At 37.8% G+C, this 25,037-nt stretch overlaps 1 protein-coding gene across 1 annotated transcript in view; it reads right to left on the reverse strand.

The window, feature by feature from the left end:
* Positions 1 to 443: 443 nt before the first annotated feature.
* Positions 444 to 25,037, reverse strand: part of nbeab (neurobeachin b) — a 377,709-nt gene continuing 353,115 nt past the window's right edge. The window contains exons 48-56 of the mRNA XM_067364674.1: positions 23,713 to 23,802; positions 19,578 to 19,770; positions 17,305 to 17,376; positions 15,740 to 15,895; positions 11,631 to 11,801; positions 5,059 to 5,160; positions 4,782 to 4,978; positions 2,190 to 2,341; positions 444 to 2,100 (exon numbers count right to left, since the gene is read on the reverse strand). Of these exons, the coding sequence (XP_067220775.1) occupies positions 2,010 to 2,100; positions 2,190 to 2,341; positions 4,782 to 4,978; positions 5,059 to 5,160; positions 11,631 to 11,801; positions 15,740 to 15,895; positions 17,305 to 17,376; positions 19,578 to 19,770; positions 23,713 to 23,802 (1,224 nt within the window). The 3' untranslated portion in view covers positions 444 to 2,009. The remainder of the gene's footprint in view (positions 2,101 to 2,189; positions 2,342 to 4,781; positions 4,979 to 5,058; positions 5,161 to 11,630; positions 11,802 to 15,739; positions 15,896 to 17,304; positions 17,377 to 19,577; positions 19,771 to 23,712; positions 23,803 to 25,037) is intronic.

Consider the following 25,037-nt stretch of genomic DNA (forward strand, 5'->3'; position numbering starts at 1 on the left):
TAAGCTATGCTAAAAGTGGTACCGCCAGAACCGGAGAACGGCTGAATGGATTCGAAAACGGTAAAACTCAACTGTTTAACTCTAGGGGAGTTGGAAAATGAGCCTATTTTCAAAAAAAGTGGAGTGTTCCTTTAAGATATATCAGTGCAAGTTATTTTCTGTTAAGACCGTTCAAACATACCTTTTAGTCTGGGACTAGCCTTAAGCCTTGTTTGTGAAACCGGGCAATTGTTTTACTCTCGAATGCACATGTAGCGCACTACACCATTTGTATGCACTAATGCAAGGGAACACCACTCGTTGCAGTACATTTCATCATCTTTTATTATAAATAAAAAGTAGGCTAACACATTTCATCACAATGATTCACTAGGACATACTGAACAGTTTGAACTAAAAAGAAACTAACTTAAACACATCTGCTGAATTAGCAGGCACCATTACTTGCAATGTAAATGTTCCTGATGGAAACTGTTCAAATCAAATAAATCATTTGAAATCTGAGGCATTTCAACATAAACATGACATTAAGGTAAACTCATTTTTAAGGTTTTAAAAATAACCATTGCTCAGTATATCAAATCTAAATGCTATTCTTGTAAATAAAATGGTAACTATATGGCACCGTATTTATTGTGTGGATTGGCAAAAAACTCAATGCTTTGTCTTCTTACAGCAGAATATTTCACATATTTGCACTAAAACAATTAAAAATAGTTTAGTTTCGATAAACTCTTGAGTAATAGATTTGATTTACATTATGCAATAGAATTAAAGATGCACATTAATCATACATAATGTATTGCTTACAGCAGTGATTTTACAATGTTGTTTTCTGTTTACAAGTGCAATTCTGAAAGATCTTGATGGCAGTAGACAATTTAATAGAGTAAAGGAATATAACAAATGATGTTTAGCGCACCCTCTTCATCCTCAAAATATTGTGACATCTTGTGAAAAATAAAAGTTTAACAACTGATGTTTTCTGAGATGTACACGGCTTGATGTATTCGAATGTGATACAGCAAAACAAAACAAAACAAAACAAAAAAATCAGTTAAAAGTGCAAATACTGGTTTAAAAACCTCACTGTTGTCTTCTCATGATGTAAAACCATATATATAATTTTAAATGGTAAAATTGCACAAGAATTACAATGATATTTGCCCAGTGGATCTATTCCAGCACCATCAGCGTTGATCCTCATTTAGTGCTTGACATGTCGAGTATTCCTGGACTGCAAACGATACCAAAACAATGTCTTAACGCTGCATCTTCCATCAAGAAGTCCAGATACAATCTGGCTCACAATTTGAAATCAAATACATCCACAATAGACAAACCATTCATCCTCACATTAGGAGAATGACTGAACGGACATTACAGGACGTCACATTAAAACAAAAGAGCTTCTCTTTTTTTCTTCTCTTTATAATCATATCAAAAAGGATGAACACAGGACAAACAATTCAGTTGCAGAATAGAAAGCAGCCTCAGAGACAAGTTTGAAAGATATTTTACCGCATGAGCTCAGCATCAGAGAAAGGACGTTTTGTTGTTTATTGTTTAGGTAGCTTTTCTGTTCCGAAGGCCTGTTCCGAAAGTGAAATACACTGGAAGCCAGTAGAAAATAAACCTCATAAAAATATTGTTATAGGCTCTATGCAAAGTGTTACTGTCAGTTAAAATGATAGGACTATAAGTAAAGAGGCTGTTTTCAACAAGAATATTGTTGGCTCAGATGACATTTAGATAAAATAATTAGTGAATTTATGAAAAGAAAAAAAAAAAAACTATGCTGGCCTCCATCTGTGCTCTCTCGATTCATTTTCAAGTAGTCATCTCAATCGCTCCTGTGCATGTTTGAGACATGTATACATCTGCTCAAGCAGCTGACATCTCTTAAACCGCTGTGATTTCTTCAACTTCTTTCATTCCACATGTTTTCTGTTGCTACATCACTTCCTGTAATGGCACGTCACCATCCGAGGCTGGTTGGCTGATCGCTCTCAGTACCTGTTCTGATGCTCAAAGTGCCAGCGATTAAAATCAATGTTGAAAGCCACGATGCTACCGGACGCCATGCCCGTGATCAGAGTCCTGGAAACACAGAAGACGGCGTCAGGTTGAAACCAGTTTAGGGTTTGCTTTGTATTTGTGTAGTAAAAGTATACAGTAAAAAGCGAAACCTCTGATCATGTGACAGGTCCATGGCTCGGATCCCGGCGTCACAGCCAGGGTAGACGTACAGCTGCTTGAAGTCACAGGCCTGCCACACCTCCACCACCCCGTTATCTCCTCCAGTCACTAGATTCTGCCCATCACTGCTCAGGAGGACGGCCTGAGTGTATGAAATACTGCTCGTTCAAATCAAAGCACCATTTCCTTTACATTAACACAGTAACTAGAAAGATATTTCCTGTTCTAGGTAGCCAGTTTCCAAATATTATTACTGATACACTACGGTCAAAAGTTTGGGGTAAGTAAGATGTTTTTTTTTTTATACTTTATGTATTAAATTGATAAAATGTGACGGTAAAGATATGTATAATGTTACAAAAGATTTCTATTACAATTAAACGCTGTACTTATAAACTTGCTGAAAAAAATGCATCATGGTTTCCTACAAAATGTTAAAGGATTAGTTGACTTTCAAATGAAAATTTATCCAAGCTTTACTCACCCTCAAGGATGGCTAGGTGTACATGACTTTCTTCTTTCTGATGAACACAATCTGAGATATATTAATAAATATCCTGACGCATTCAAGCTTTATAATAGCAGTGAATGGAAACCAATGAGTCAAGTCAAGTCACCTTTATTTATATAGCGCATTTTACAATGTAGATTGTGTCAAAGCAGCTCTACATTGATAACTGGTACATAATTTCTCTTAAAGAATAGTGTCAATGCAGGCAGATTAAAGCACTGTTGAATATCAAATGTCAAGTGTCCCCAACTAAGCAAGCCAAAGGCGACAGCGGCAAGGAACCCAAACACCAACAGGTGGCAAACAAGTCGGGAGGCCAGTTCTCCTCTGGCGAACAGTGCTTTGTTATGATTCAGGTTGCTATCATAAGTCTGATAGGATCGCAACATTCAAAGTATTTGATTATGAGCTGAAGAAAGTGTCTCCATCCACATCCATCCATCATAAACATACTCCACACGGCTCCGGGGGGTTAATAAAGGCCTTCTGAAGCGAAGTGATGCATTTGTGTGAGAAAAATATCCATATTTAAAAATTATAACGAAAATTATCACAAGTTATTAAGTAAAATATCTAGCTTCTGCCAGACCGCCTTCCGTATTCAACTTAGGAAAAAAGCACAACTCATGTTGCGTCAGTTACACTTTCTTTCTAAGTTGATTATGGAAGGCGGTCTGGCGGAAGCTAGATATTTTACTTTATAATTTGTTAAATATGGATTTTTTTTTTTTACACAAACTCATCACTTCGCTTCAGAAGGCCTTTATTTTCCCCCTGGAGCCGTGTGGAGTACGTTTATGATGGATGGATGTGGATGGAGTTACTTTCTTCAGCTCATACTCGTTGTTTCCGGTTCACTGCCATTATAAAGCTTGGATGCGTCAGATATATCTCAGATTGTGTTTGTCAGAAAGAAGAAAGTCATATACACCTAGGATGACTTGAGGGTGAGTAAAGCTTGAGGTAATTTTTATTTGAAAGTGAACTAATCCTTTAAGCAGCACAACTGTTTTCAACATTGATAATAATAAGAAATGTTTCTTGAGCAGCAGATCAGCATATTAGAATGATTTCTGAAGGATCGTGTGACACTGAAGATGATGCTGAAAATTCAGCTTTGACATCACAGGAATAAATTACATTTTAAAATATATTAAAATAGAAAACAGTTATTTTAAATTGTAATCATATTATACTGTTTTTACTCGTTTTGATCAAATAAATGTAGACTTGATGAACATAAGATACTTAAAAAAACATTTAAAAAGTTTGGGTTTTTTACTATATACTATTTAAAGATATATAGTATTAATACTATTAACAATATTTTTATGAAATATACTTATTAAATGTATTAAATATAATTATAATTTTACAATTATGTTTTGAATGTTTTCCAATTAAACACATTATTATTATTATTATTATTAATAATAAATATATAAATGTACTGTATAGATAATGTAATGTTTATAATATATTCAACTGGAATATTAAAACAGCATTATTATTACAACAACAACACTGCTAATGAATTTAATTATGTATTAATTAAAATATTATGTCTGTCAAACTACAATAATATTTTGAGCCAGTACTTTTCATTTTAATAATACATTCTTATATTTAACTAATTAAAACAAAACATTTTTTTTAAAGTTTTTTTTTCATTTACCAGAATTCACTTTCAGTTCATTTTTTTTCTTCGACAAACAGTATTTCTGCCATAAGGCAATACTAGTAACTAGACCACAGAGGCACTGCTTTAGAAATCTAAATAGTTCATTTAGATCAGGGGTGTCCAATCCTGCTCCTGGAGGGCCTCCATCCTGCAGAGTTCACACACCTGAACCAGCTAATCAAGGTCTCATTAGGTATACTAGACACTTCAGTTCAGGTGTGTTGAGGCAAGTTGGAGCTAAACTCTGCAGGACAGTGGCCCTTCAGGACCGAGTTTGGACACCCCTGATTTAGATGGTTCACATGCTTCATTTTACACTAGCATGTTTTCTATCAGTGTAACCAGACCAGCGTGTGTACTGTATGATAATGAAAAGAGTTAAGAACATACACGTGTGGAGTCGTTGATCTCCATCTGGGCCAGCAGTTTGCCGTTGATGCTGAAGTTGCAGAACTGCCCCCTGTCATAGTAGATGATGCAGTGGCCCTCACTGGACACGGAGATCAGGCGGGGAAGCACACAGCTATCAGGGCCCTCCAGAGCCCTCAGAAGATCCCCAGTGATGGTGTGGACCAGACAGGGCCCCTCTGACAAACACAGATGTATGATGAGTGAATTACACACTGCCTCATATGATTTCATATCCCACAATGCTCTTCTCACTCACCTTTTGCTCCACTGATTACAATCCCCAGCTCAGCACACACTGACACACACACCACCTCATAGTCATGACCGGTCAGAACCGCACGGGGAGCTGGGTAATCGCCTACAAATGAGCACAGGAAATTTAACAGAATTTTAGTATTTTGAAATATAAATTTTAGAGTAAATGGATAAAACAAATTAAAAATAGAAACAGAAAAAAAGAAAGAAGTTTTCTCACTAGTGGTCTTAGACTTTTAGGATTTTATCTTTATGATATTGAAATATTAAATTAAAATAATAATAATAACAATAAATAATAATAGTAATAATAATCATAGATTACAAAAATAAAATTATAACTACATTAATAAAAGTATAAAATAAAAACATTATGGAAGCCCATTTCTGCCACATAAGAAAAACAAAATGTAAATTATCAAATACATAAGTACGGAAGAGGACTAGGGCCAAGCAATAATAAAAAAATAAAACCATCTCGAGATTAAAGTTGTTAAATAATGAGAAAAAAGTCGATAAATTATGAGAACAAATTCGTAATTTAACTAATTTGTTCTGGTAATTTAATGACTTTATTCTCATAATTTAATGAATTTATTCTCAACAATTTATCTCAACTTTTTTCTCGAAATTTAACAACATTTTTCTCATGATTTAACGAATTTGTTCTCATAATTTAATGACTTTTTTTCTCATAATTTAATGACTTTATTCTCAACATTTTATCTCAACTTTTTTCTCGAAATTTAACAACATTTTTCTCATAATTTAACGAATTTTTTCTCGTAATTTAATGACTTTTTTTCTTTTAATTTAATGACTTTATTCTCAACATTTTATCTCGACTTTTTTCTTGAAATTTAACAAGTTTTTTCTCGTAATTTAACGAGTTTATTCTTAACATTTTATCTCAACTTTTTTCTCAAAATTTAACAAGTTTTTTTCTCGAAATTTAACAACTTTAATCTCGAGATGGTTTTATTTTTTTATTATTGCTTGGCCCTAATCCTCTTCCGTACATAAGTCATAATTATGACATAAAAAGTAAAAGCTATGACTTACTGAATCGAAATTATTACTTTAAAAGTCATAATTATGAGATAAAAAGTCGAAATTATGAGATACTATGTCGAAATTATGATATTAAAAAAATCGAAATTATGACTAAGTCAAAATAAAACAAATACAAAAATAGAAGCATTTTTGTCATCTTATAGTTTTAGCTTTAACCACACAAAATAATAATAATAATAATAGATAGCAAAAAATAAGCAAAATCATAAATACATAAAAATAAATAGAAGCATACACATTAGTGGTCCAAGACTTCTAGGATTTTGACATATAAAAAAATGAAAATGATAAATAAATAAACAAACAAATAAATACATAAATAAAACAGAAGCACTTAGACTTTTAGGATTTTGAAATTTAAAATTAAAATGATGATGATGATAATGACAATTATATTAATAATAATAATAACAACAATAATAAAACAAGTACAAAAATAAATGAAATCATGAATAAAATAATAAATAAATTCAAAATAGAAAAAATAGAAGTACTCCCACAAGATCCTGCTGTACATGCTATACTGATATAAAAGCAACTTGGGTTTTTTTGTTTTGTTTTTCTAGCCGATTCTAACAGTGCATGTGACCAAAATAAATGAATCTGAATGTGTCTGGAAAGTAATTCTGGTCAGAATACAACACAAGTCCACAATCACAATAACCGATGTGAGGAAACCACACAGCAGGTCAGGAGCACTAGAGAACATCTGCTTAAGGAGGCGTCCCCTTCCAAATGATCACCGGCATTGGCCCAACAGCCTCTGGACCCCATACATTGTCACATGATGGATGAAGGGGAGGGAAGAGGTGATATGAGGTCATTTAAAAACACCTGTGGTACCCCAGCACCAGCTGGACGGCTCATTTTGGAAAAAGTGAAAAACTCATTTAAAATCTGCCAAGATGTGATATAAACTATCATGTCTGCATTTTCCTTATTATAAGATCCCATGCAATTTCCAAAGCAGTTCATTTGAGAAATAACAGGTAGAATCATTAAACTGCTCGGCCCCCTGGGTCTGTACCCATCACGCTTGAACACACTCTTATATTTGTACACACTGCAGTAAGTTAGAGAAGCAATTCAACCATAAGGCAAACGGGGCCTGTGGTGTAATTAGCTTGATTTGTGCAGTGAGGAAGCAAAACAGTAATTATTAGCCGTGGGGATCAACATTATGTTTCTGGATGGATTAAACATCGCTTTCAGAGAAGGTGTGTGTGTTTCAATGGTCCAAAATTCTGTCATCATTTACAGTACTTGTGCATATAGTGTCATTTCAAACACATTTGACTTCTGTGGCACACAAAAGGAGAAATTTAATAATTATTTTAGTAAATTGGATTATATTGAACTATTAGCTCATGAATCAGAAATCTCTACTTGAATGCGTCAATGCGTGTCGATACTAAATGTGATGTGTAAAAACTGCAGATCACTGATTGGTCAGAGAGAATCGTCACTACCAGTGAAACACTAGACTCCAAACCCGCTAGATTTAAATAGTCAGTAACAGCCACTGCAGTGTCATCTGCGCGACTTTTTTTAAACGACTTGCTTCAAACAACCGTTGCAAGCAAATTGAAAAAATAAATGGGTATATTGTGGTCAGTAGATGAGATGCAGACCCGTTAGTAGCCAAGGAGCAGATCCACGGCAGTAGAGGCGGTGCAACTATAATGATCAGTCTATAATCCCACCCACTATGAAGCGGTAATAAACTGCGGCGGAAAAGCAAACCGAAAGTAAAGCAAGCCAAGCCATGCCAAACGAATCCGAAACCAAAAAAGCGCCATTAGAGCGGGTGGTTCGGACAGGAGGGATTACATTGGGAAAAGTTACTTTTAAAAGTAATGCATTACAACCCAGACAGCAAAATAGTGTGACCCAGATCCAGCCCACATCTGGTACATGTGGATTACATGCGGACCAGATGTGGGCCGACACTATGTTGCTGTCTGGGAATATTGAGGTACTCCCTAAAAAAGTAATCAATTGCATTACTTAGTTACTTTTTATGGAAAGTAATGTATTACATTACTTTTGCATTACTATTTCTCACCTGGGCTGTGCTAGTTTATTTTTTCATAACAACAAAAAAGTTTTTTTGTTTTTTTTTGCAAATGTAAAGGCCCTTTCACACCCAAAAGTGAAATAAATAAGCTTCAAGCTGATGTTTATCTAAAGTAATTTTTGCTTATTAGTATGGTTGAATTGGATCATCGAAGATTAGCAGCAAAGACATTTGTTAATAAAGTGAGATTAAATACATAAAGTGTATTTGTTTAATATATTTAATTATTGCAGCTTTGTGCGATATTCTGAGATCGCATTTCACTGTTTTTATTCATTTTAAAGAAATACTGACTGTTTTTGTGCAAGTGAGATGAGTAAATGTTCACATTTAGTCTAAAACTACAATAACCATCATGCTTACACAGCGCACACAACACTTGCTCTCGATTTCTCCCAACATGACCACAGGAGAGATGTCAGTCAATACACAGGAAAATAAAGCAACTCGTATTACTTATTTGAAAAAGTAACAGATATTTTATTGTAAATTTAAAAGTAATGCAGTTACTTGAAAAAAAAGTAATCCGAGTACGTAACTCAAGTTACTTTTAATGCGTTACCCTCAACACTGGAGCTGATGTCAAAATGTCAAGATTTTCAGTAAATGAGACTTAAAATTTGGCATAAATTCATCATAGAGTTCAGACAACTTCTGGACTACTTTTATTGTACTGTTATGTCCTTTATGAATCCTGTAAGCCTCAATCCCAGTCCACTGCAATTGCATGCAAGAGCGACAAATACAAATCTCCACATGAAGACCATTTTTGGAACGATATGACTTTAAACAACACTGAATCTATAATAACTTTAATAAACTATAAAGTTCTTTGGATGAAAAACTGGATAAGCTGATTCAATGAACTATTTGTTCATGAATCAGTAATCTCTACTTGAATGTGGCAAGGAGCTCAGTGTTGGTGTAACAGACATAAGCCGGTAAGAGCTGGTTGTGTAAACCTCACTCCCCTGATATCAAGAGGCACTCTAGCAACTGATGCTAGAGACTACGAGAGTCTCTCTGTTAGAGCGCTCGACTCCCATGCCGGCATAAAATCATGACTATAAGTGGCCACATTGTATGTTCTAATTGGTGTACAGGCAGAGGGATTTCTAAAACAAAGCTCACAACTACAGGTTCATCCCATTAAATGCCTGAGACCTTTTCAATTTTTAATTAACACTAAGTTCATTACCTTCCACATAATTAAGACACATGCCATTACCTTGCATGCAGGGCAGCGTTAAATGAACCCAGGAATCAATAGAATGACGGCTCCAAATGCAGATGTTTTTTTAAAGTTGGCGAACAATCAAAGGTTACTCAGTCCTTCATCAATATGGTCCCGTGTTCACTCACGGAGTTCTCCACAGGGGCCCGTCTGGCAGCTGTCAGTGATCTGGGTGGGGATGTGTGTCAGCACAGGATCCCTCGGGAGATCCCAGATCACCTTCACCACAAAAGATTTAATCAGTCCGCACCGGGCCCTTCTAAACCCTCGCGCTAACCCCCAACGGTACAGCAACACAATTAAGAGGTGTAAATTGGAGAACGGCTGCTGGGGTCGTGAAGCACCGGGGCTTTGATTGAGCCGGACGGGATTTTAATCATTGCACATTTAAGACACACTTCGGCTTTCACGGGCATCTGTGAAATCAATTTCTACACCATGTCGGAGTGCCGCGGGGGCCGGTACTCGGATATCTGCTGAATATTCATGGAAGTTCCTGTCCCAACACTGAGGAACAGATAAAAAAATATGCAGTGTTGAGAAGCTTGATGAGGCACAGCTGAACTTATCATTGACACAAAAAAACACTCTGATGAGGGTTTGTTTTTCTTTACTTCCTGCTACACTGATATCATCTTAACAAACTCAAAGAATTCTGGCTACAAGTCTGGAATATATAATGAGGGAATATTTAAAAAATGCCTGTGTTTTTATATAATTAGTCTGCATTCCACTTTAGATCACCAAAGGATTATGTTACATTTGTGTAACTGTGGAAGTTTTGCATCATGTGGACAGACGGACGGACAGATGGACGGACGGACGGACGGACGGACGGACGGACGGACGGACAGACAGACAGACAGACAGACAGACAGACAGACAGACAGACAGACAGACAGATAGATAGATAGATAGATAGATAGATAGATAGATAGATAGATAGATAGATAGATAGATAGATAGATATGTTTGTGATAAGTTTGTGATAACTGCATTATCTAATGAAATTTGTTGAACCTTATTGTAAAATGCTACTAAAGATAGTTCTGAAATACACCACTAGAGGGCACTGTTCATTTCTAAAACATTCATCTATTAGATGCCATATATATATAAATTATTTTTTTCCATTTCTTTTCTCTTTATTCTTCTTGTCATGCTTTAAAAATGCAGTAATATTACTAAAGTTTATGTATAATCATAACTATGTACCTTTGCACTTGTACATGTTTTGCAAGAAGGTGGTTAATAAAAAAAAAAAAATAATAAAAAAATACTGCTGTAGAAACATTTTGAACTAGTTTTTTTTACGTAAAATGAAATACATGTAAATATTAATAATGACAAAGTATTATGATATAAAGTATTATAAAGTATAATACAAGTATTATAAAATAATTACATACAAATAGCGTTCATTAGTTTTTTCTCAGAAATGACTGTAATTAAGTGGTATTGAAATTATTACATTATCATACTGCATATGGCATAATGACACCAGATTGGTACTAGATTGGTGTACCGCGGGCTTGATAAAGGTTTATTCCTCATTAAATATATAAATAGTTCTTGTTCATAATTCCCACCAGTTTTAAGCATACAGACCATTAGTCGCCTTTGTGAGGGCACACAGTGAGCAGTTGTGTGTGAATATCATGGGAGTTTTGTTTCCTCTGCTTTGAAAACAGGAGCGAGGCTGTACCTCGCTAATTGGAGGCAGTCGAGCCGAAATCCTTAATTAACTGTCTGAGCATCACTGAAGTTAATTAGAGAACACGCTCAGCTAAACCACAGCTCATGACACGTAGAAACAACGCGCAAAGAGGACAATACATCTGATACACACCAACGGTGCAAATGCACAGATTTCTTGCAAAACACATACAAAAGCAAGCTCAGACGTGCAGACTTGTTTTCTTGTTAACATGTTTGCAGCTCATGTTACCAAAAAAGAAAAAAAAAAGCTTTCGGGTTTCATTAGAGAGATGACGTGGAACAATTATGAGCTATAATGCATTCATTAGTAATGCAATAATAGGTTTTGTTACTACAGTGATTAATATAAAAATTTAAAAATATAATCATTATAATAATATTTAATAATCTCCTCCATTATTAATGTAACATCTATAAAGCAGTATGCTTAATATTGGTGTTATTGTGCTCAAGTTCATTTGTCACTCACTGTTGTTAGGGTTGTCTCCTATGATATGGTGGCGCCCACTCCAGTACCAGAGCAGCAGAGTGGCATCTCTGGATCCAGACACAATGTAGCAATCGCCTCCGATGTAAGACTCTGAGCGTGCCAGACATGTGACCACGTCCCAGTGACCGAACACTATCTGAGTGAGCTTGCCTGCAAACAAACACATGGAGAGTCAACAAATATGTTGGTCATAGTGATAAACATGAACATCTTGGCCACTCATTTCAATGTAATGAAAGTGAATGAAGACTGGGGATGCCTACAAAATTACAAAAAAAGAACCATAAAAGTATCACAAAACTGCACTGTAAGAGTCTTCTGAAAAGTGTTCTAAAACATTTCATGAGAGTTTTTGAGATAAATATTTTTGTCATAACTCTCAGAGTGTTTGGCATGGTAATGTTGATATGTTTGGATTTGATGGAATAGATCTGCTATGCTGCTGCTGCTACTGAGCAGTTAAGACATTCTGCTGCTGTACAATATAGCATTGTGGCGACCAGGGCGGGCGAGAGCCGTGAGGGAACGGCGCAAGGCCGGTGGCGCGAGTGTTAATGAGCTTCACCTGGGAGGCGCACCGGCCTTGAGTCCCTCACGGAGGAGCTCCGGGAGCATAAAAGGAGGAGCGACTACCGTGGAGGACGAGAGACGACCAGGCCTGGACTTTATTTTATGTTTTATTATGGTTGTGCGGACGTCTGCCGGCATTACTTTCGTTTTGTTCTTTGTTTATTTTGAATTAAAGTTACATTGAATGTTCGCCGGTTCCCGCCTCCTTCTTCCCATTTACGAACTGTGTTACATTGGTGCCGAAACCCGGGAGGAAGGAGGGACATGCTGTCGGAGAGCCCTCGCTGCTGAGGGGGATCGCGGTGCTGCGGAGTTCGGGCAGCGCGGGAGTGAAGACCGCGAGAGGCTGCCCGAGGCGGTGGTACTGGAGCCTAGTGAAAGGTGGGACGGAGAGCTCGAGGCCGTGCCCCTGGGACGAGGTGGGGTGGCTGCCGTCCAAGAGGGAGCGGAGGAGTCGCCGCCGTTCGCCGTGGGCCGGAGCCTGCTGCCGTCCGCTATAAAGGGGAGGAGCAGGGAACGGGGGACTCGCTGCCGGCTGCCCTCAGTCGGAGGAGCCATCGCCGGCCGCCAGGAGGCGGTCGAGGATCGGGCCGTCCACCGATCGTCCAGTGCCACCGCATGGCACCGCGAAGAAGAGCCTCTCGGCAGGCTGAGGACCAAGCGGCAGTGTGTCGGGGAACCGGACCAAGAATTTTTTTTTCTTTTTCCTCTCTCCCCGCTCTCGTCCTGTCGCTCCCCTTGCTTCCGTCTCCTTTCTCTCGTCTCGTCTGTCCTTACCCCCAGGTGCTGCGGCCGCCGAGACAGGCCCCGGGGGGGGGGGAGTAGAGCGCAGTCTCGGGAGTACCCCCCGGCCTGCGAGGGGCGATGGGGGTATGTGGCGACCAGGGTGGCGCGAGTGTTAACGAGCTCCACCTGGGAGGCGCACCGGCCTTGAGTCCGTCACGGAGGAGCTCCGGGAGCATAAAAGGAGTAGCGACTACCGTGGAGGACGAGAGAGGACCAGGCCTGGACTTTATTTTATGTTTTATTATGTTTGTGTGGCCGGCAGACGTCCGCGAGGGTCTGCCGGCATTACTTTCGTTTTGTTCTTTGTTTATTTTGAATTAAAGTTACGTTGAATGTTCGCCGGTTCCCGCCTCCTTCTTCCCATTTACGAACTGTGTTACAAGCATACATGAATTTTCCGTAGCAGATCTATGCAGGTGGAGCTGGGGAAGGTGGAGTGTTTCTGAAAGCGCGCTGCAAACTGCTACAGCAAAAGCTGAATGTTGAGCAGAGAGCTCATTGGCTACTGATACAACATGAAACAATCAGCTGTGCCCTATAAAGAATGATGTGATTGCAAGCAGATTGAGTTAAGGACCTTAGCCTGCGCCATCTTGAGTTTTATTACAGAACTTTGTATTCGTGAATAAATCATTATTTTCAGATATTTTTATTGAATCAGTTGATTCAGTTCACATAACTGAACTACAAAATGATTAATTCAGGAATTTGTTAAACTCACTGACTTGATCTGGTCGAAGGGAATTAACAGGCTACTGAAGGGGAAGATAATCAGTAAACAACAACTTAAATTTCACACAAAGCTTCAGAAGTATAACATACAAACATATTATAGCCTATTTTCAGGATACTTTTATTTAAGGTGAGTAAATGATGATAAAACGTTACATATTGAGTGAACTATACCCTTATGAATAGGGGTTTTCGCACCAAATAGTTCTAGGAATTTAGTTAGGCCTATAGGAACTAGCCACTGGGATAGTTCCCTGAAAACTAATCTCTCCCCGGGCCATGTTCCTGGTTGATTTCGCACCAGGAATAGGAACTGTGAAGCGTCTGACAGTGGCGTCTTTAAGCACAGCATTTACAAACACTAAAAACCGGTGGATGGAAAACGGCGTGATCAGAGCTGTGTTTGTTTTGTGTTGTGGGTTTCATGATAACGGAGATGGAATGTAAACACAAAAATAGCAAAAAGTAGGGTTAAGACACAAAATCTCCTAAAGCAACTTTAAGTTTTACAAATCAACGAGGCGGAGAAAAGAACACAACCCTACAGACAACAGGTCAATGCTGTTATCACTGTTGTCCATGTTCGTGAAGTAAATATGTTTACACAGCTTTTTAAAAATGCCAGGTGCTGGTGTTTGACCAATCAACATACGGAAAGTATTCAGAACCCCTTAAATTTTTCACTCTTTGTTATATTGCAGCCATTTGCTAAAATCATTTAAGTTCATCTTTTTCCTCATTAATGTACACACAGCATCCCATATTGACAGAAAAACACAGAATTGTTGACATTTTTGCAAAAAATAAAAACTGAAATATCACATGGTCCTAAGTATTCAGACCCTTTGCTGTGACACTCATATATTTAACTCAGGTGCTGTCCATTTCTTCCGATCATCCTTGAGATGGTTCTACACCTTCATTTGAGTCCAGCTGTGTTTGATTATACTGATTGGACTTGATTAGGAAAGCCACACACCTGTCTATATAAGACCTTACAGCTCACAGTGCATGTCAGAGCAAATGAGAATCATGAGGTCAAAGGAACTGCCTGAAGAGCTCAGAGACAGAATTGTGGCAAGGCACAGATCTGGCCAAGGTTACAAAAAAAATTCTGCTGCACTTAAGGTTCCTAAGAGATGTTTTTCAGCTGCAGGGACGACTGGTTGCAATTGAGGTAAAGATGAATACAGCCAAGTACAGGGATATCCTGGATGAAAATCTTCTCCAGAGTGCTCAGGACCTCAGACTGGGCCGAAGGTTTACCTTCCAACAAGACAATGACCCTAAGCACACAGCTAAAATAACGAAGGAGTGGCTTCACAACAACTCTGTGACTGTTCTTGAATGGCCCAGCCAGAGCCCTGACTTAAACCCAATTGAGCATCTCTGGAGAGACCTAAAAATGTCTGTCCACCAACGTTTACCATCCAACCTGACAGAACTGGAGAGGATCTGCAGGGAGGAATGGCAGAGGATCCCCAAATCCAGGTGTGAAAAACTTGTTGCATCTTTCTCAAAAAGACTCATGGCTGTATTAGATCAAAAGGGTGCTTCTACTAAATACTGAGCAAAGGGTCTGAATACTTAGGACCATGTGATATTTCAGTTTTTCTTTTTTAATAAATCTGCAAAAATGTCAACAATTCTGTGTTTTTCTGTTAATATGGGGTGCTGTGTGTACATTAATGAGGAAAAAAAATGAACTTAAATTATTTTAGAAAATGGCTGCAATATAACTAAGAGTGAAAAATTTAAGGGGGTCTGAATACTTTCCGTACCTACTGTACACTCACGTCATTGATAGTTCCTATAGTGCTGGTTTAGACCTTACTCTGAAATAGGAGCTAATTTAGTTCCCCCAAAAGGAGTTCATAGAACTAAAATAATTTCTAGTTAGTTCCTGCAGTGCGAACACGACAAAATCTGGGTACTTCAGCCAATAGTTCTAGGAACTATGAAAAGGTTCCTCCGATGCGAAAGCCCCTAATGTCTCTTACCTGTGTCTGATGAGTAAATGCGGAAACTCTTGTCCCAGAAGCCGCACACCAGGATGTAGCGGTTATCTGCCGTCACCACAAAACACTGAGTGTTGATCTGAATGCTCTGGTCAACCAGGTCAGTGATTTGTCGCTTGTTTGTGCCCGAGTTGTTCGCTGGAATAGACATGTAATAAATGAAAAAGATATTTAATAAGTAAATAAGTCTAAATTATTACAATATTCAAGAGATTCAATACTATTCCAAACTTTGGGGTCAGTGCAATGTTTTTAAGTCTCTTCTCATCACCCAGGCTGCATTTATTTGATCAATAATACCGTAAAAACAGTAATATTGTGAAATATTATTACAATTCAAAATAACTGTTTTGTATTTTAAAATGTAACTTATTCCTGTGATTACAAAACTGAATATTCAGCAGCCATTACTCCAGTGATTCATCCAATCTTTTTTTTTTTTTTTTTTTTTTTTTAGGATTCTTTGATGAATAGAAAGCTAAAAAGTATAGCATTTATTTGAAATAGAAATCATGTTTAAGAATAAAAATATATGTATTGTCACTTTTGATCAATTTAATGCATTCTCTATGAATAAAAGATTTTTGTATTTTTTTTTACTGATCACAAACATTTAACATTAGGGTATTTACAAGACTTTAGTAGTCTATGTACAAGACTTTATTAGAGGTGAAGTGTAATGTAATAAGCAATTGTACTGGTAAATAAATATGCAAAATTCAAATGTACTTAGTAATTACATATGTAGTATACCTTCTTTATTAATGGTAAAGCATGCACTTTTGTTGTCACTAATACTGCCTGCGTCCAAAAGCTTAAAAATGCTGCCTTCGGAGAATGTATTCCAAGGTAGGAAGGCATCAAAGCATGTCCGAATCCAATGTTAGCTTCACTTCCTATCTCCTGAGATACCTTCATCTGATTGATTTTTGAAGGCAGCATACATGTATCCTATAGATATGTGTTCCATTCTGATGAGCTAAAAAAAAAAGATAGTGTCTGAAAGTTGCGGTTGGTGGTCAGTTTGTGTGTAAATGTACGTGTTCTACTTCTGATGTCATTTCTAGCGAGTAATTACTATTGTAGTCTTTAAATATTTGCTTAGTTTTCACCAAAGCTTGCTCTATTTTGCTGTGGATTTATAAACCATTACGTTGCTTCTGAATTGTGTTCGAAATCAGTTTTGTGAGCTGCCTTCGTGCGGAAATGCTGCCTACAAAGTCATTGCCTGATAAGGCAGCGAGTTTTATCTTTCAGACGCAGCCACTATAACAAATAAGCAGAAATTACTGTTTTCAAACAAGCCTTTTAAACACTCCTCACATCTGCTATTGGTGGGAGAAACAGATAGCCACACCCCAAACTCATGGTTGAATCAATGTTGCTGTGTCGCTTTAGTTTGGATACTCATCAAAACAGATGCTTTTAAAGCACCACAAAGCCACTTTTCAGAGAAATAAACCTACTGTTCGAATGGATCACTTAATTTAGTTAAGGTTGGGACAGAAGAAAGTATTTAACAAAAAAAAAAAAAAAGTCAAACCCACCAATCAGTGAATCCATCTCAATGGGGAGGTGATGGGCCTGCTCTAGTGAATATCCTGGAGCACCTCGAAGACCTGTCTCACACACACACAGACAGTAAAAACGTCACAAACCCATTGTTCAGTACCTTCACACACATATGTTAAGAAAAATAAACTTAATTTAAAGAGAAAATTTAGGTAACGCCTCAGTACAGCCTGGAAAGTACTGCATAATTACAACGAATTTACAGTGTAACTTTCGATAATTATAGTGTACCTATAAAGCAAGTAAGTAAGTAAGTATAAGGGAACAATATGTAAAGTCTTGGGAATAAAGGGGTAACAACCAGGAAAATAACAAATTATTTATACTGTAAGTATTTTAGAACTAAGGGGTACTTAGACTGTTATGATAGACAACAGTCTTACATTTGGGAGCAATTTAGTGAGAAAGTGCACTTATTAAGTTGTTTAAAGGCAAATAGAAAGAACTGTTGCAATCTTTTTTTTAATACATGGGGAAATATGCTTTTGTTTCATGTAGTTACAGGGTAAGTGTGAAATTGCATGCTGTAAATTAAAGTGGTGCTTGCTACACTCTTGTTTCATGTAGTTACAGGGTAAGTAATAAAAAAAAACACGCAAACAATCTGATATCATCAATCTGACTCCAAAACCTTTATTTGAATAACAACTTAATTAAAAACAGGTCTACAACACTTATTATTCATTTATTCCTTTTTTAAAAATCAACTTTTGCGACTGCTGCACCCATGGTACGGGAGCAAAGTTCCTTGATTATTTCGCCGGAGTGAGAGTAAAGTTCCTAACCATATCGGCCTAGAAAATCACAACTTTTCATTTTCCGTCGGTCTTAGTACACGATGTAATCACAGAAGAGTCAAGTTTGAAATAGGAAAAATATTGAAACTCTTTGGTCATTTTTGAGCGAGATGCTAACAGTCTAATCAGATTCAAAGAACTATGCTAAGCTATGCTAAAAGTGGTAACCGGCAGATCCGGAGATCAGCTGAATGGATTCAAACGGTAAAACTCAACTGTTTAACTCTAGGGTGGAAAATGAGCCTATTTTCAAAAAAAAAAAAAAAAAAAAAAAAGTGGAGTGTTCCTTTAAGATTCATCAGAAAGAAAGAAAAATAAGAAGAGGAACAAGAGGAGGAGGAAGCCAAGCAAGAGAAACGAATAAGAAGTGTTGTAACTTTAAATCTGACATTATATTATGATATTATTTCTGATATTTTAAATCTGAATTAAGTTGTTTTTCAAATAAAGGTTTCCGAGCGATATCAGATTGTTTGCGTTTTTTTTTTTTTTATTACTTATCCGGTAACTACATGGAATAAGAGTGTAACAAACTCCACTTTAATTTACAGCCAAGACTTTACATACAGTATGTTCTCCTATACTTACACATACTTACTTTATAGGTACACTATTATTATCGAAAGTTACGCTGTAAATTTGTTGTAATTATGCAGTACTTTCCGAGCTGTAATCAAATTTTTTTTTCTTATTCCATTGCCAGACATTTTTTTTAATGTTGCTTTATTTTGATACATTTTTAAGAAAACGTCATCTTGCTTCTAAAATAACTAGATCTTGATTCAAGAATGTTTAAATATTTGAACAACAATACTTTTATGCAGCGCACCCTTACAAACATCATTCAAGCAAACACCTGCCCTGCCGCCACAGTCAAGTCCACTTCCTGACCCCATCCCATTTGACATGGGGGCCTTGTGGAGACCCACCAGCCAGATTACCAGCCATGGTGCTTATTGATTTCTCTCCCTCTCCTGTGTCAGGCAGGCCAGAGCTATGGCACCCCTGAGGCAGGCCTATAAGGCAGAGATCGCCATTTTGAGCTCAATGTGGTGGCCTTATTATTTCGGGGGACCGACACACACACACACACGTCCGGAGTGGGCTGGTCCTGCAGCTGCAGCCATTAGTAGTGTGAGAGAGCGAGGTTGCCACATTTGGTCCTGACATCACTATGTGTTGCCGTGACAGCTGGGGAAGTGTGAGGCGAAAGGAGAGGCCGTGATAGGCTAATTTGGCCGTCGCCACGGCGCCCGACCTCTGACCTGCAGGTGAGGGGGGCTCCGGGGGAACGGCTAGTTGGATAATGTTGTTCACACATGGCCAAGTGGAAACATGTGGAATTTGCTGTAGCTGTTTTTTTGTTGGGGTGTGAGTGTGTGTGTGTGTTTGTGTTTTTAGGTGAAATTAAGTTAGTTAGTATTATAATATGTAAAAACATTCCCACTCACCCACTGTGTTATGCCAGCGGTTGACGGCGAAGAGCCGGCTGCAGGTGATGGTGACGACGGCGGGGAGGGTCAGGTGGGGCAGAGTGTTGGCGGCCACATGAGTGACGGGAGAGTTGGAGGGAAACTTCAGCACCATGATGACATCCTGCTGCATCTGATCCTTAAACATGAGCGGACTCTGCGGAAGGAAACACTGTTGAACAGAGAAAGCAAAGGAAGAGAAGGATGAAAAAGAGGGAGGGAATGGAGAGATAGATGAGGAGAGGTTGTTAGAGTAGAAGAAAGTGGTAAAAAAAAGAGTCGGAACACAGAGGAAAGACTGTGTGTGGTAGCGTAGAAGGAGAGTCAGGGAGAAGAGGCCTTTAAAGGAATAAGCTGAGCCAGAAAATATGTATTTACTTATTTAACTTCTTTATTTTTGCATGCTATATATATATATATATATATATATATATATATATATATATATATATATATATATATATATATATATATATATACAGTGGGTACGGAAAGTATTCAGACACCCTTAAATTTTTCACTCTTTGTTATATTGTATAACAATAACCATTTGCTAAAATCATTTAAGTTAATTTTTTTCCTCATTAATGTACACACAGCACCCCATATTGACAGAAAAACACAGAATTGTTGTCATTTTTGCAGATTTATTAAAAAAGAAAAACTTAAATTTTTCATTCAGGTGCTGTACATTTCTTCTGATCATCCTTGAGATGGTTCTACACCTTAATTTGAATCCAGCTGTGTTTGATTATACTGATTGGACTTGATTAGGAAAGCCACACACCTGTCTATATAAGACCTTACAGCTCACAGTGCATGTCAGAGCAAATGAGAATCATGAGGTCAAAGGAACTGCCTGAAGAGCTCAGAGACAGAATTGTGGCAAGGCACAGATCTGGCCAAGGTTACAAAAAATTTCCGCTGCACTTAAGGTTCCTAAGAGAACAGTGGCCTCCATAATCCTTAAATGGAAGACGTTTGGGATGACCAGAACCCTTCCTAGAGCTGGCCGTCCGGCCAAACTGAGCTATCGGGGGAGAAGAGCCTTGGTGAGAGAGGTAAAGAAGAACCCAAAGATCACTGTGGCTGAGCTTCAGAGATGCAGTCGGGAGACGGGAGAAAGTTGTAGAAAGTCAACCATCACTGCGGCCCTCCACCAGTCGGGGCTTTATGGCAGAGTGGCCCGACGGAAGCCTCTCCTCAGTGCAAGACACAAGAAAGCCTGCATGGAGTTTGCTAAAAAAACACCTGAAGGACTCCAAGATGGTGAGAAATAAGATTCTCTGGTCTGATGAGACCAAGATAGAGCTTTTTGGCCTTAATTCTAAGTGGTGTGTGTGGAGAAAACCAGGCACTGTCATCACCTGTCCAATATAGTCCCAACAGTGAAGCATGGTGGTGGCAGCATCATGCTGTGGGGGTGTTTTTCAGCTGCAGGGACGACTGGTTGCAATTGAGGGAAAGATGAATACGGCGAAGTAGAGGGATATCCTGGACGAAAACCTTCTCCAGAGTGCTCAGGACCTCAGACTGGGCCGAAGGTTTACCTTCCATCAAGACCCTAAGCACACAGCTAAAATAATGAAGGAGTGGCTTCACAACAACTCTGTGACTGTTCTTGAATGGCCCAGCCAGAGCCCTGACTTAAACCCAATTGGGCATCTCTGGAGAGACCTAAAAATGGCTGTCCACCAACGTTTACCATCCAACCTGACAGAACTGGAGAGGATCTGCAAGGAGGAATGGCAGAGGATCCCCAAATCCAGGTGTGAAAAACTTGTTGCATCTTTCCCAAAAAGACTCATGGCTGTATTAGATCAAAAGGGTGCTTCTGCTAAATACTGAGCAAAGGGTCTGAATACTTAGGACATGTGATATTTCAGTTTTTCTTTTTTAATAAATCTGCAAAAATGTCAACAATTCTGTGTTTTTCTGTTAATATGGGGTGCTGTGTGTACATTAATGAGGAAAAAAATGAACTTAAATGATTTTAGAAATATACAACTTTCATTTAGATTTTTTTTATTAATCTTTTGACAGAGCTAACATCTATCTATCTATCTATCTATCTATCTATCTATCTATCTATCTATCTATCTATCTATCTATCTATCTATCTATCTATCTATCTATCTATCTATCTATCTATCTATCTATCTATCTATGGTACACACACTACAATTCAAAAAGTCTGAATTATCATTTTTAATGTTTTTGAAATAAATCTCTTATGTTCTCCAAGGCTGTATTTATTTGATCATAAAAAGTAAAAAAATAGTTTAATTGTTAAATATTATTACAAATTAAAATAATGATTCTCTATGTGAATATATTTTAAAATGTAATTTATTCTTGTGTTATCAAAGCTGAATTTTCAGCATCATTATTCAGTGTCACATCATCCTACTGAAATCATTCTAATATGTTTTATTTGCTGCTCAAGAAACATTTAATACTGTTATTAATGTTGATAACAGTTGAGCAACTTAATATTTTTGTAGAAACTGATACATTTTTTGAAAACTCTTTGATGAATAGAAAGTTCAAAAGAACAGCATTTATTTTAAAGTTTTATCAGTTTTATAACAATGTAAAAGTGATCAATATTTTTTGATCAATTTAATGCATGCTTGCTGAATAAAAGTATTAATTTCTTTAAATTCTTACTGACCACAAAAAATAAGTAATAGTAAATACTGATCCCATAAATATATTGCATATTGAAGTGAGAAAAAGTATAAGTATAAAATGAAATGATATAGCCTGGATTAAAAAAAAAAAAAAAAACTTTAAATAGACGTCACAGTGATGTAAATGTGCTATCTGGGGGTATTTTTGGGTTTTACTCTGATTGGAGGAACATGATATTCAAAATATTTAATTATGGACATCTTTGGCAACCACAAGCTCAACTGACGATGAAACTTAAAGCATTAGGCTGCACACATTTACTTTGGAATATAAACAAGCAGTAATTATAAAACTTGTATTGACAGCATTACAACATTCACTCTCTAAACTTCAGTGTGATTGTTATGACAGATGCTTGATTGAGATGGGAATGATTAGTATTCAGGTGTGAGGACTTCAAAGACCAGTAGGGAGCACTGTTCTCCCGACTCAACTATCTTCTGAGCCTCTGTGATGGAGTTGTGTGCTCCTGTAAGTATGCCAGGTCTGTATGTCATGTATTTGTGTTAGGGCTCTGTGAGGGTTGTTGTACACAAGACCAGTGACCACCTGGAAGTAGCAGTGCTTGACTTCGGTGCAAGGGCCAAACTCCAAATTGGTTAAAGCCTACACTTTCAAAGAAGAACTGACACAAATGCTCTGGCACCACTGAAACACCACTCCTGCTGAAGCTGGATTAATGATCAAGAAGCAATAGCTGTCATATGACAGTGTGTTATCATCAACTGGACATGTTAATAAAATCATCAGTGTTGAGGAAGCTACTTTGAAGCCAAAGCTATTATTTAGAAAAAGTTGTTAGATAAATTACAAGCTAATAAAGTATTATAAAGTGTGTGTGTGTGTGCGTAATTTATATTCAAATTATTTAATTTATATTATATATATATATATATATATATATATATATATATATATATATATATATATATATATATATATATGTATATATATATTTTTTTTTTTTAATTATTGTTCCATTATGGTTTCATGAACCCTCCAAATGAACCATTTCACTAGAATATATTTGGCCTTCCCAACACTACATTAAAAACAGTGATTAAGTGTTTTGTCCCTAGAAAAAGTAGATTATTTTTCCTTGAAAAAATACATTATATTCTAATCATGCAGTTAAATGAATAAATTTCAAATGTTACAGTTGAAATAGTAGTGTCACTATATTTATTGACCGATCACAACCACAGATTGTTCTGAACTACAACATGGCTGCAAAAGTTCTGGGCATATGGAAGTGAGACTGCTGTGTTGGGTGTTGGGGAGCGGTCCGAAGGTCAGGCGTCACTGCCCTTGTTCAAAATAATAACTTCCCTACTGCCGGGCAGAAAAAAAAAAAACCCACAACAAATACGCACACAATGATTTTATTACACACTCACACACACACACACACTGTTCTCACCAGGTGCATGGCGGAGCTACGGGGAGGATGAGGCTCGATGAGCAACTGAGATGGCGTCTGTCCAACACTTTGGATCTGAGCCTCGGTGGCCTGCAGCAAAAGAGAGAGAATGATACAGAGGAAAAGATAGACGGAGAGAGGGTGAAGAGAAAGAGAGAAAGAGAGAGAGATGGCTGTCAGTATCGATACACATCAAAGTGATGGGTCAATGCGTTACTTGACAATGCAAGCAAATCCCCCCATAACCCCCTCCCCCTCCAACCTTGCCTTAGGGTGGGGGGGGGGGGGGGGGTAGTGGTTAGTGACGATGAGTGGGTGAGTTCCAAAACCCACCCCAAACTACCCCCACCCCTGCCCCCTTCAAAGCCTGCAGAGTCATCCAAGTGTTAGTATGGAAGAGACAAGCCTTTCCTTATTAACATGCTTCAGTTAACCGTTCCCATTTCCAGGAGCAGGGTCCACATACACCCCCCCCTTCGGCGAGCAGACGTTAACCTGGACTGACGCACAGCCAGGACTGCGGCAGAACCCTCCCTCTCAGATGTTATTGTGCCAGAGACAAAGGGCAGAAAGAGTGTGCACACACACACACACACACACACACACACACACACACACACACACACACACACACACACACACACACACACACACACACACACACACACACACACACACACACACACACACACACACACACACATACATACAATATACAATAGGAACAAGACTAGTAATAATAATATTAACCCTTAAATGCATGACTGTTTCATTCTTACATATTCGGGTCTTTATCGACCCGGATCAATATCTAACACGGAAGGATCTCTACCTGTCGCGATAATATAAAACTCCTCTGATATTAGAGTAACAATTACAGAAGAATAAAATAAAACATATTTTGTTACCTTTTGGAGCTTGAAAGGGCTCAGTTTGTGCAGATGTTTTATGCCATAATCACTGTCCTTGTCAGAGCTCATTTGCCAGTAAATTCAGCAAATAATAGGCTAGTTTTATGTTTGAGGTCACGAATATGAGCCCATTCGCGATCTCAAATGTATTCTCAAAACTATATAATTTTCAACATCTTCAAAATCAATATTTCGATCGCTAACAGCTTCACCAGATCCATCCAGTAAGAGTTACCGTCATATTTGATTGCGTTCAGTACTTGTTCTGCAATAAATCGCTGAGCCATTTCACGTTTTTCTTATTATTTAGTTTTCTGTCTAAATGAGTCGTCACTTCAGCATTGTGTATCAGACATTGCCACCTTGTGGAATAAAGGTGAATTGCACTTATTCCGTCATCTAAGATTCAATTAT

The sequence above is a fragment of the Chanodichthys erythropterus genome, chromosome 17, assembly GCF_024489055.1.
Source record: "Chanodichthys erythropterus isolate Z2021 chromosome 17, ASM2448905v1, whole genome shotgun sequence".
NCBI classification, from domain to species: domain Eukaryota; kingdom Metazoa; phylum Chordata; class Actinopteri; order Cypriniformes; family Xenocyprididae; genus Chanodichthys; species Chanodichthys erythropterus.